This window comes from Echiichthys vipera, assembly GCF_963691815.1.
Source record: "Echiichthys vipera genome assembly, contig: SCAFFOLD_82, whole genome shotgun sequence".
Classification (NCBI taxonomy): Eukaryota; Metazoa; Chordata; class Actinopteri; order Perciformes; family Trachinidae; genus Echiichthys; species Echiichthys vipera.
In genome coordinates, this window is record NW_028154813.1 from 1 (window position 1) to 12,500 (window position 12,500).

At 55.6% G+C, this 12,500-nt stretch overlaps 2 protein-coding genes across 2 annotated transcripts in view; both read right to left on the reverse strand.

The window, feature by feature from the left end:
* Positions 1-422: 422 nt before the first annotated feature.
* On the reverse strand, positions 423-5,524 carry LOC310966369 (creatine kinase M-type; the record flags this gene model as incomplete). The annotated part of the gene is made up of 8 exons (XM_083940952.1): positions 5,473-5,524; positions 5,262-5,308; positions 3,562-3,760; positions 3,312-3,469; positions 1,867-1,999; positions 1,617-1,773; positions 1,412-1,535; positions 423-612 (listed from the first exon to the last, which is right to left on the reverse strand). Coding segments are annotated over exons 1-8 (1,024 nt in total), but the record flags the coding sequence as incomplete, so codon positions are not given.
* Positions 5,525-8,845: 3,321 nt separating this feature from the next.
* Positions 8,846-12,500, reverse strand: part of traf5 (Tnf receptor-associated factor 5) — a gene marked incomplete at both ends in the record, with an annotated part of 11,015 nt that continues 7,360 nt past the window's right edge. The window contains 8 exons of the mRNA XM_083940946.1: positions 8,846-9,432; positions 9,535-9,700; positions 10,035-10,175; positions 10,666-10,758; positions 10,829-10,903; positions 10,985-11,062; positions 11,529-11,693; positions 12,172-12,273. Of these exons, the coding sequence (XP_083797072.1) occupies positions 8,846-9,432; positions 9,535-9,700; positions 10,035-10,175; positions 10,666-10,758; positions 10,829-10,903; positions 10,985-11,062; positions 11,529-11,693; positions 12,172-12,273 (1,407 nt within the window). The remainder of the gene's footprint in view (positions 9,433-9,534; positions 9,701-10,034; positions 10,176-10,665; positions 10,759-10,828; positions 10,904-10,984; positions 11,063-11,528; positions 11,694-12,171; positions 12,274-12,500) is intronic.

Sequence of the window (12,500 nt, forward strand, 5' to 3'; positions counted from 1 at the left end):
AGTGTCTAAACTTAACCGTCTCCTTTAGTGTCTAAACTTAACCGTCTCCTTTAGAGACTAAACTTAACCGTCTCCTTTAGTGGTCTAAACTTAACCGTCTCCTTTAGACGTCTAAACTTAACCGTCTCCTTTAGTGACTAAACTTAACCGTCTCCTTTAGACGTCTAAACTTAACCGTCTCCTTTAGTGACTAAACTTAACGGTCTCCTTTAGTGGTCTAAGCTTAACCGTCTCCTTTAGTGGTCTAAGCTTAACGGTCTCCTTTAGTGGTCTAAGCTTAACGGTCTCCTTTAGTGGTCTAAGCGTACCCGTCTCCTTTAGTGGTCTAAGCTTAACGGTCTCCTTTAGTGTCTAAACTTAACGGTCTCCTTTAGTGGTCTAAGCTTAACGGTCTCCTTTAGTGGTCTAAGCGTACCCAGTACCTGTCGGTTCCATGCGGAGCCTCAGCCTCCTCAGGACGTCCTGCAGGCGTCGGTGTTTGGGGAGGCGTTGCAGTTTGAGGTGGACCCTGATCCTCAGACCCGTCCCCACGTCGCCCGGGGAGCTGCTCACCCACCCCAGCTGCTGCTTCCAGGTGAACGGGTGCCGGAGCTCCCTGTAGACCTCCTCCAGCTGGAACCACGCGCAGAGGAGCAGGTCAAAGGTCGTACACTCTTTTTTTAGCCGCAGGAATTTTGTGACTCAGGGGCAGAAGCTCCAGCCTCTGATCCTGGATCAGGTCTCAGGGGCAGAAGCTCCAGCCTCTGATCCTGGATCAGGTCTCAGGGGCAGCAGCTCCAGCCTCTGATCCTGGATCAGGTCTCAGGGGCAGCAGCTCCAGCCTCTGATCCTGGATCAGGTCTCAGGGGCAGCAGCTCCAGCCTCTGATCCTGGATCAGGTCTCAGGGGCAGCAGCTCCAGCCTCTGATCCTGGATCAGGTCTCAGGGGCAGCAGCTCCAGCCTCTGATCCTGGATCAGGTCTCAGGGGCAGCAGGTCTCAGGGGCAGCAGCTCCAGCCTCTGGTCCTGGATCAGGTCTCAGGGGCAGCAGCTCCAGCCTCTGATCCAGGATCAGGTCTCAGGGGCAGCAGCTCCAGCCTCTGGTCCTGGATCAGGTCTCAGGGGCAGCAGCTCCAGCCTCTGATCCTGGATCAGGTCTCAGGGGCAGCAGCTCCAGCCTCTGATCCTGGATCAGGTCTCAGGGGCAGCAGCTCCAGCCTCTGATCCTGGATCAGGTCTCAGGGGCAGCAGCTCCAGCCTCTGATCCTGGATCAGGTCTCAGGGGCAGCAGCTCCAGCCTCTGATCCTGGATCAGGTCTCAGGGGCAGCAGCTCCAGCCTCTGATCCTGGATCAGGTCTCAGGGGCAGCAGCTCCAGCCTCTGGTCCTGGATCAGGTCTCAGGGGCAGCAGCTCCAGCCTCCCGTCACTGACCTTCTGCAGGTTGGTGTAGATGCATTTAAAGGTCTCTGTGATGTTGGCATCGTCTCGTGTGCACACGAGTCTCAGGTGGTCCTCCGTGTTGACCCAGACCACCAGACTCCCGTCTTTGCTCACCCTGAAACAAGGACTCATGTTTGACATGAGTCCTTCTCAACACGCTGCGATAAAAAGACTCAAGGGAAGAAACCAGACTGACCACACGGCCCTGGCATCGGGCCAGTCCCGGGCCACGCCGATGCGGAGCTGGGCGGAGGACGGAGGCTCCAGGTTGAGTTCCCTCTGCTGCTCCTGGTTCAGCTCCTCCAGTGAGAGGAGTCGACCCGGCAGCTCGTCCTCGTCCAGCCGCTGCAGAGCTGAGACAAACAGGACACACGGGTCTCCTGCTGGTTTTTGTGTCTTCACATCGCTGAGAATCAAACCTGCTGTGAGACACGGACGTGCAGTACCTCTGCTGGCCAGGCGGAGGAGCCGTCTGCGCTCGCCTCGGCTGCAGTGCGTCGGGAAGCAGAAGTCGTCAACGCCTCGAACGACGCTCATCTCACAGCGTACAGCGTACGACCTGTCCAAGTCATCCCCCGCCTGCACACACACACAAACAGATTTCTGTTAGGGCGCCCTCCCACTGTGCCTCCGTCCCGTGCCCCAGCACGTGTCTCGGCTAAAGTCTGGTTCCTTTGACCAGTGTGAGTGCAACCGTACCACGTCTAGGAGCGGCACGCTTGCCGTCCACGGCCCGTTTGGGAGAGGTGGGCTTTAGTAAAGCACGTTTGCACGTGTACGAGCACGAGCGTGCGCACGTGTACGAGCACGAGGCCTACGGCGGTTCTGAGGTCATTTCCTGTGCGCCTGTTGGGACGTAGAAAAAAGAAGGAGGGACCATGCGCGGACATTTCAAACAATGGCGGTGAAAGGTTCACGTTGGTGTGATGCGGAGGTGGAGTGTTTACTGCAGATTTGGTCGATGAAAAGATTCAAAAACAGTCGACAAGACGCACAAAAACTCCGAGGTCTACGGAAAGATCTGGAAACAAAGCCACGCATCGCCATGACGTCATCAATGCGTGTGACGTGTTACGGCGTGATGACGTATAGGCAGCAAGAAGCATTCTCCGAGGCCCAGGTAGTGTGAGTACAAACGGGCCTGGAGGGGGGGACAAGGACCCTAAAGCACGGGGCACGGGGCGGAGGCACAGTGGGAGGGCGCTCTAACCTGTGACGGAGGCACAGTGGGAGGGCGCTCTAAAAACGTTCGAGTGCACCTGCCTCGGACGTTATCGCATCTCATCTTCAGCCTCTGATCCTGGATCAGGTCTCAGGGGCAGCAGCTCCAGCCTCTGACTCTGGATCAGGTCTCAGGGGCAGCAGCTCCAGCCTCTGGTCCTGGATCAGGTCTCAGGGGCAGCAGCTTCAGCCTCTGGTCCTGGATCAGGTCTCAGGGGCAGCAGCTCCAGCAGGGACCCCAAACTTCCCTTTCCCGGGCCACATTAACCAGCTCTAACTGGGGGATCCTGAGGCGTTCCCAGGCCAGTGTGGAGATCTAATCTCTCCACCTGGTCCTGGGTCTTCCCCGAGGCCTCCTCCCAGCTGGACGTGCCTGGAACACCTCCCTAGGGAGGCGCCCAGGGTTCATCCAGACCAGATGATCCTGAACCACCTCAACTAATCAGCTCCTTTCAACGCGTTATCGCTCCATTAAATGGCCGTTATCAGCTGTTATTGACCTGGTAGATACGGTTTAGTAGCTGCAGCTTCACAATAGTCTGGGAGTCGCGTCATGAATTCAGACAAACAGACGTTACTCGGTTACGTCTAAACAAAAGTACTCGCTTAGGTCTTGGAGAAGATCATGAGTTCATCTGGTGCTGGGTTGGTCTGTGCTCTGACCAGCTACCTTCAGGTTGTCGTAGTTGCAGTCGCTCTCCGGCGTCCTGCTGGTGACCTTGTGTCCGTGATGCGCCTCGATGACTCGGTCAAAGAAGTCACAGAACAGGACGTAGGACTGAGCGTCGCCTGCGACACAGCCCACCGACACGGGACCGCAGCGGTCACCTTCATCAACACAAAGGACATCAACACAGTTTAAGCACGTTCACTTAGAGTCACCTGACGCTGACATCACGCTGACATCACGCTGACATCACCTGGCTCCTCCAGGCCCGGGCGGATGACATCATCAAAGATCACCCCGCTGTGCGTAGAGCGGTGGAACTGTCGGCGGTACATGGCCGGCGTGAGGATCCGTCCCATCCAGGTGCAGTTCCTGCAGAGGTCGGGGAACTCGTCGTCAGGAGAACATCGTCTCAGGTGGAACCGGGACCTGGGGTCAGGGGGGACCAGACTCTGTTGGACAGGAAACAGGAAGTGCTTTAAGTACGAAGGACGTTTAAGTGGTTTGTCTTCATCCCGTCACGTGAGCCGTGTCTCACATCTGTTACTTCATAACAACACGACTCCTGGTTCTCCTGGTCTCAGCAGATCCATCTGAACTCTGGTTCAAAGGTCTTTGTGAAGGGGTGAAAATCCTGGTTTCTGATTGGATAAACCATCTGTCTGTCACCAACACACGGGCCAAACCAACCAATCAGATGAGTGAAGCGTGTGACGTGCTAACAGCGTGGAGGCAAAGCTTCGTGTGCTAAAGTGTCCTCTAGGAGCATAAACGTGTGTTAAAGTGTCCTCTAGGAGCATAAACGTGTGCTAAAGTGTCCTCTAGGAGCATAAACGTGTGTTAAAGTGTCCTCTAGGAGCATAAACGTGTGCTAAAGTGTCCTCTAGGAGCATAAACGTGTGCTAAAGTGTCCTCTAGGAGCATAAACGTGTGTTAAAGTGTCCTCTAGGAGCATAAACGTGTGCTAAAGTGTCCTCTAGGAGCATAAACGCGTGCTAAAGTGTCCTCTAGGAGCATAAACGTGTGCTAAAGTGTCCTCTAGGAGCATAAACGTGTGCTAAAGTGTCCTCTAGGAGCATAAACGTGTGTTAAAGTGTCCTCTAGGAGCATTAACGTGTGCTAAAGTGTCCTCTAGGAGCATAAACGTGTGCTAAAGTGTCCTCTAGGAGCATAAACGTGTGTTAAAGTGTCCTCTAGGAGCATAAACGTGTGCTAAAGTGTCCTCTAGGAGCATAAACGCGTGTTAAAGTGTCCTCTAGGAATATAAACGTGTGCTAAAGTGTCCTCTAGGAGCATAAACGTGTGTTAAAGTGTCCTCTAGGAGCATAAACGTGTGCTAAAGTGTCCTCTAGGAGCATAAACGTGTGTTAAAGTGTCCTCTAGGAGCATAAACGTGTGTTAAAGTGTCCTCTAGGAGCATAAACGTGTGCTAAAGTGTCCTCTAGGAGCATAAACGTGTGCTAAAGTGTCCTCTAGGAGCATAAACGTGTGTTAAAGTGTCCTCTAGGAGCATTAACGTGTGCTAAAGTGTCCTCTAGGAGCATAAACGTGTGCTAAAGTGTCCTCTAGGAGCATAAACGTGTGCTAAAGTGTCCTCTAGGAGCATAAACGTGTGTTAAAGTGTCCTCTAGGAGCCAAAGTCCCAATTTCAGGAGCCCGGTCCATATTCAACAGAAGGATCCAGAGAACAAAGAGTTAGTGAGCGGCTTGCTCCATAGCTGCTCATCTCATCCGTGGAAGCCTCCATGTTGTTCACACTCAACAGTCTCTTCTGTTTCACTTAAACACACCAAAGAAACCAACGTGATTGGTTCAAACTGAGAAACTTCAACACGTTTACTCCGTCATACGTCACCAAACTGATCTGGGAGGGAAACACAGCAGGGGTCGGGGGTCAGGGGTCAGGGGTCAGGGGTCAGGATGGACTCACGAGGGTAGGGTCGTAATGATTACCTCCAAAATGGGGCGGTACCTCGTCTCCATAGGAAAGACCACCGGAGCTGCAACAGAAGAGTTTAACAGTCATCGATCAGAGTGAATCCTGTAGAGTGGTGGAGGAAACATCAGAGACGCAGCTCAGCTCCGTGCGTCGACTTCCTCCGCTCATAAATCAGAACCGAGCGTTGAGTTTGTTCAAATGTTGAAAGAGCACACGTACACTCACGTTTGACCTTCCACATGTCGTCAGCGTCGCGACCGTCTGCACAACAAAAGCTCCAAGAATAGCTGCTGCTGCAGCTGCTGCTGCTGCTGCTGCTGCTGCTGCTGCTGCTGCGGTGGTGGAGAGCAGCTCATCCTGCAGGAGTCACGTTACACCTTTAAATAACTGCCCGTCCATCACTGCTGCTGCTGTTACTGCTGCTGCTGCTGCTGCTGTTACTGCTGCTGCTGCTGCTGTTACTGCTGCTGCTGCTGCTGCTGCTGTTACTGCTGCTGCTGCTGCTGTTGCTGCTGCCGTTACTGCTGCTGCTGCTGCTGCTGCTGCTGCTGCTGCTGTTGCTGCTGCTGCTGCTGCTGTTACTGCTGCTGCTGCTGCTGCTGCTGCTGCTGCTGCTGCTGCTGCTGCTGTTACTGCTGCTGCTGCTGCTGCTGCTGCTGCTGTTACTGCAGCAGTTGAGCCAGTTGAGGTGGTTCAGGATCATCTGGTCTGGATGAACCCTGGGCGCCTCCCTAGGGAGGTGTTCCAGGCACGTCCAGCTGGGAGGAGGCCTCGGGGAAGACCCAGGACCAGGTGGAGAGATTAGATCTCCACACTGGCCTGGGAACGCCTCAGGATCCCCCAGATCCAGGATCAGAGGCTGGAGCCGCTGCACCTGAGACCTGCGTCTTGTGCTCGCTGTGAATCTTTACACCCATAATAATAAATAGTCACGCTTTACATGAATTTATTTAAAGTGTTTTTTTTATTCAGTGTCCAAATGTCTCCCCTCCAGACCCTCCAGACCCTCCAGACCCTCCAACCCTCCAGACCCTCCAACCCTCCAGACCCTCCAGACCCTCCAACCCTCCAGACCCTCCAGACCCTCCAACCCTCCAGACCCTCCAGACCCTCCAACCCTCCAGACCCTCCAGACCCTCCAACCCTCCAGACCCTCCAGACCCTCCAACCCTCCAGACCCTCCAACCCTCCAGACCCTCCAGACCCTCCAACCCTCCAGACCCTCCAACCCTCCAGACCCTCCAGACCCTCCAGACCCTCCAGACCCTCCAGACGCTCCAGGTCCTCCAGACCCTCCAGACCCTCCAGACCCTCCAACCCTCCAGACCCTCCAACCCTCCAGACCCTCCAGACCCTCCAGACCCTCCAGACGCTCCAGGTCCTCCAGACCCTCCAGACCCTCCAGACCCTCCAACCCTCCAGACCCTCCAACCCTCCAGACCCTCCAGACCCTCCAGATCCTCCAGACCCTCCAGACGCTCCAACCCTCCAGACCCTCCAGACCCTCCAACCCTCCAACCCTCCAGACCCTCCAACCCTCCAGACCCTCCAGACCCTCCAACCCTCCAGACCCTCCAGACCCTCCAGACCCTCCAGACCCTCCAACCCTCCAGACCCTCCAGACCCTCCAGACGCTCCAACCCTCCAAACCCTCCAGACCCTCCAACCCTCCAGACCCTCCAGACCCTCCAGACCCTCCAGACCCTCCAACCCTCCAGACCCTCCAGACCCTCCAACCCTCCAGACCCTCCAACCCTCCAGACCCTCCAACCCTCCAGACCCTCCAGACCCTCCAGGTCCTCCAGACCCTCCAGACCCTCCAGACCCTCCAACCCTCCAACCCTCCCACCCTCCAGACCCTCCAGACTCTCCAGACCCTCCAGACCCTCCAGACCCTCAGTCCAGACCCTCCAGACCCTCCAGACCCTCCAGGTCCTCCAACCCTCCAGACCCTCCAACCCTCCAGACCCTCCAGACCCTCCAGACCCTCCAACCCTCCAGACCCTCCAACCCTCCAGACCCTCCAGACCCTCCAGACCCTCCAGACGCTCCAGGTCCTCCAGACCCTCCAGACCCTCCAGACCCTCCAACCCTCCAGACCCTCCAACCCTCCAGACCCTCCAGACCCTCCAGATCCTCCAGACCCTCCAGACGCTCCAACCCTCCAGACCCTCCAGACCCTCCAACCCTCCAACCCTCCAGACCCTCCAACCCTCCAGACCCTCCAGACCCTCCAACCCTCCAGACCCTCCAGACCCTCCAGACCCTCCAGACCCTCCAACCCTCCAGACCCTCCAGACCCTCCAGACGCTCCAACCCTCCAAACCCTCCAGACCCTCCAACCCTCCAGACCCTCCAGACCCTCCAGACCCTCCAGACCCTCCAACCCTCCAGACCCTCCAGACCCTCCAACCCTCCAGACCCTCCAACCCTCCAGACCCTCCAACCCTCCAGACCCTCCAGACCCTCCAGGTCCTCCAGACCCTCCAGACCCTCCAGACCCTCCAACCCTCCAACCCTCCCACCCTCCAGACCCTCCAGACTCTCCAGACCCTCCAGACCCTCCAGACCCTCAGTCCAGACCCTCCAGACCCTCCAGACCCTCCAGGTCCTCCAACCCTCCAGACCCTCCAACCCTCCAGACCCTCCAGACCCTCCAGACCCTCCAACCCTCCAGACCCTCCAGACCCTCCAGACCCTCAGTCCAGACCCTCCAGACCCTCCCCTGTGTTGGTGTCGTTCAGGATCACATTTAACCCTAAACACTCAAACATGCTGATCACAGGCTTCTGTAACACATCAGGCTCTTCTCATCCATATTTTCTACGTATAACAACAACAACAACAACAACAACAACACAAGTACTGTGCAGTAATGTGAGTGTGTTCCACGTATGTCAGTCGACTGTAAGACGTCGAATCTCCGCTGAAGGGGGACCATGGGGGGTCCACTGGTGTAAGAGATCGTACCAATGTTGTGCAGAGAACCAACAAACACCAACGTAGTTCTGAAATTATTACGTCATGATCTCCAGTTCATCCATTCATCTTCAGCCTCTTGTCCCTGTCGGGGTCTCGGGGGCTGGAGCCGATCCCAGCTGACATCGGGCGTGAGGCGGGGTCCACCCTGGACAGGACGCCAGTCTATCACAGGACACATAGAGACGAACAGAGACAGACAACCATTCACACCTACGGGTGATTTAGAGTCATCAATGAACCCAACACCTGCACGTCTTTGGACTGTGGGAGGAAACCGGAGAACCCGGAGAAAACCCACGCAGACACGGGGACAACATGCAAACTCCACACAGAAGGGATTCAAACCAGGAACCCTCTCGCTGTGAGTCGACAGTGCTAACCACCACACCACCGTGTCGCCCATGATCTCAAGTAAGCAGGCGTTAAATAATTATGAGTGACCTCGTTCTCCATTAAACAATCCGGAAAGTTCAACATTGGAATCAATCTGAATTTGTAACTTTCCCATATTTCCCAAAACTCTTCCTTCGTTACAGTTACAACAAACTGGCCACTTAATGGTGCCAAAGTGCCATGACAATGTAACCGTGCACCTGAGGAGGTAGGGGACAAAAGCCTACAGCGGTTCCAAACCTGCCATGTCCACCTTCACCTTCACGAACAGCGTGTCGTCGTCGACGTAGGCCGTGTTCTGTGGAGTTTCCAGGTCGTTGAGAGGAAGGAAACATGGGAATCCAACCGCCACGCTGCTGACCGATTCACCGGCGGGTCGCTGGAAGCTTTTGGACGTCGGGTCGGGTCTGAAGCTGAGGGTCCGGTGGTTACCGGCACCGCTTTGATCCAGAACCGACAGAGACACGGTCTGTCTGAAAGGCCACTGCAGCAGAGCGTCAAAGTCCCCCGGCATCAGGACCACGTAAAGGGACAGGTGAGTCCCCCGTCCCTCCCCGTCCCCGTTCAGATAAACCTTGGAGGCCATTTTGTATCCGCAGCGTCCGGTGTAGAAGGGCACGCTGCTCAGGCACGGCGGCTGACCTCTGACCTCGGCTTCGCTCCTGTTCCTGAAGTCCTTGATCTTCCAGATCAGTTTGCCGTCGTAGGACGTGGCCTCGAGCTCCTGCAGGTGCTGCCTGTTGTGACTGAGCTGAGCGGCGTGGAGATCCAGGAGACCCGAGTGATGCTTCAGGTTCTCCTCCAAAGATCCTGGAAGAAGAAAAATCACAACATTCACTGAAAGGTTCTAAAGCTCGAAGCACAGTCGAGTCTAATCTGCCTCTTCTTTGCAACAGGACACTTCACTGTTACCCAGGTGTTCTCTGAGGGCCTCGGCCGCTGACACTTCCTGCATCACAGCATCCAGAGACCTCCTGAGCTCCTCCAGCTCCTCCAGACCAGGACCCAGTCCCTGAGACACCTGCTGGACGTCCAGCTGGACGGTCGACAGGACGTCCTCCTGCCTGTTCAGCATCCTCTGACCACACAGACAGACAACATGGTTGAATAACGCTGCACCAGTGAAGCACACGGAGGTCGGGATCAGGCGCAGCTCGAGGAAAACACTTCACTCAGCAACTCAACAACTGCAAACAGCGTCTCCAGGCTGCTGCTATGAGCTCCGTCACGTCGGGGGCCTGCGGATGTCCGTAGATCGGCTCAACCGTTACAAACTCTGGGGCTTTTATTGTGAAAGATAAGCAGGAAGGAGTGTTTGTATTCGCTGTGAGTTCAGGATTTGAAGCCGGGTGGTGAAGACATGACGGTGCACATGTACTGACGGTGTAACTGAAGAATCGAACCGTGTTCACCTGCGCTGCAGAGACGACGTGTTCGCGACTGTTGCTCTGCTGCAGCGGTGGTCGGATTTTCTCCTGCAGACCGGCGAGCAGCAAACTGTCCGCCTGCACCTCCTGCTGCCTCAGCAGCGCCTCCTCCTGGAGAAGCTCCACCTGTGGGAGACGACGACAGGCGGAGGTGAACGCGTCTCACTGAGTTATTTAAGATCACATTAATGAACAGTGGGTGCACAGGTGTCGTAAAGGTTTACACCAAAGTCACACTATAGAGGAGGTTCCATCCATATGACCACAGGCGCCCGCCTCCCTGCTGCTACACCGGGGGGAGTGGCGAGCAGTGATGGAGACGTTAGCTGCTGTGGCACCAATCCGACCACCGGGGGTCACAGCTGCCGTGGCACCGCTCCGACCACCCGGGGTCACAGCTGCCGTGGCACCGCTCCGACCACCGGGGGTCACAGGTGCTGTGTTTTTATAGGGGCTTAAAAACTGTTTCGATGCTGTTTTGTGTGGACTGTGTCGGTTCATTTGTTCTCTGGCCCTCATGGCCCCAACAGAGCCTCTGTCAGTCACATAATAATGTAGCGTACTCATCAGTGTCTGCAGCTGTTTCCAGGACCTCAGGTGTGTTTGTGGGACGCACCTGTTGCTCCAGGTCGCTGCTGCTCCTCAGCACCAGCTGCAGGTGGTGACTGACAGCAGCGTCTTCATGCAGCTTCACGTCCCCTCTCCTCTCCTGCAGGACACAGCAGCGGTCAGTGGGTCGGGTCCGTCCCTGTCACACTGCAGCTGCTGACTGAACTCACCTGCACACGGCAGCCCAGCCCCTCATAAGAGCAGTCGACCTGGAGCTCCGGACACGACGCTCTGTGTTCTGCCAGCTGCAAGAGACAGACACTCATGTAACCGTCACCTTTAGTGGTCTACACTTAACCGTCTCCTTTAGTGGTCTGTCTCCTCACCTTGTGTCTGGGGACCTTCAGGCAGCACTTGTGGGGACAGTCCACCTGCACCTCTGGACAGGAGCTCTGCACGTGGTCCTACGGGACACGTCAGCACCAACATCAACATCAACACACCACGCTTAAAAAACACGCCGCGGTGGCTCAGCGGTCAGAGCGGTCGCCCCGTGTAAAGAGGCTGAAGGTCCTTGAAGCAGCAGCCGCGGGTTCGACTCCAACCTGCGCCCCTTAGCTGCATGTCTCCCCCCTCTCTCTCACCCTGTTTCCTGTCTGTCCTTCACAATAAAAGGCTTGAAAACTGCCAAAGAATAATCTTAAAAACCTGAAACCACAGCTCGCCGTGGTTTCAGGTTTTTACTGTGACGTTCTCTTTGGACTCACTTTGGTTTTAAAGATACAGAATAAAAACATTTTGATACTATACTGAACCATATTTACATTTGATATCATATTATATCATATTTATCAAACTGTTTCCTCCATAAATGCACTTCTTTCTGACCGCAGCATCAGGAGCGTCTGTTCCTCTGCAGCAGGACTTTACCTGCAGGAGGCGGAGCCTCTGCGGCTGCTGACAGTGAGGGCAGGGCGCCCTGCGTTGAGGACAGGTGTCGTCCACGTGTTCCTGCAGGTCTCTCCTCTGCAGCGCCGCCCTGCAGCCTGGATTGCAGCACTGCAGCTGCTCATACGGACACAAACTCCGGTGCTCCTGCAGAGGACGAAGAGATGGAAGATATGAAGGAACCGCCTCAGAGCTCCATGAGCTCAGAGGCTGCATGTTCCTGGAAAACCATGGGAACTATTTGGAGACTTGGGCCCGTTGTTCTGTTCCCGTCCTGGTTTAAAGACCTGCAAAGACTCGACAGGTGAACCTGTGAAAAAAGCAACATTACGGGACGAGGTCTTCTGGCAGTCGCAGGTAAACACCCTCTGCAGCTGCGTCATTTAACTCTGCATCCTCTGTTGTGTGTTTGACCCAACCCCAAAGTCCCTGCACGTTCACAAAGTACTGGCCTCCGATCAGTGACCTTTGGGGAGTAAAAGGTCCTGGACTGGACTTATTCCAGACCCTGGTCCCTGCGGTCCAATGCAACGACTTCCTGAAAAGGCCTGAGAGTCGAACACACTCCCCTTGTGTTCGTGGTGCCAGGTAAAGTAAAGACTGAGCTGTTGTTGTAAAGGTCTACCTGCAGGTGGCGTAGTCTGACGACGGAGGTGCACGCCGGGGAGTTGGTGCAGTAAACTTCCAAACAGGAGATTTCCCGTTTGCAGCAGTTGTCCTGGAACACCTGCAGGGAGAGAGGTCCAGTCAGGAGGGTGCGTCCGCCACACCGTTCAACAGCCGGGGGATAATTGAGCCAACAGAGCTGCAGCCGGGGTCAGGGGCAGGAACGTCTGAACGACCGTTTCAGCCTGGTTCTTAAATCGGCTGCAGCTGCACTGAGAACAACAGTTTGTGCTTTTGTTTACTGTGAGGAGAGAGAGAGAGACGGCCACCTTCAGCACCTTCAGCACT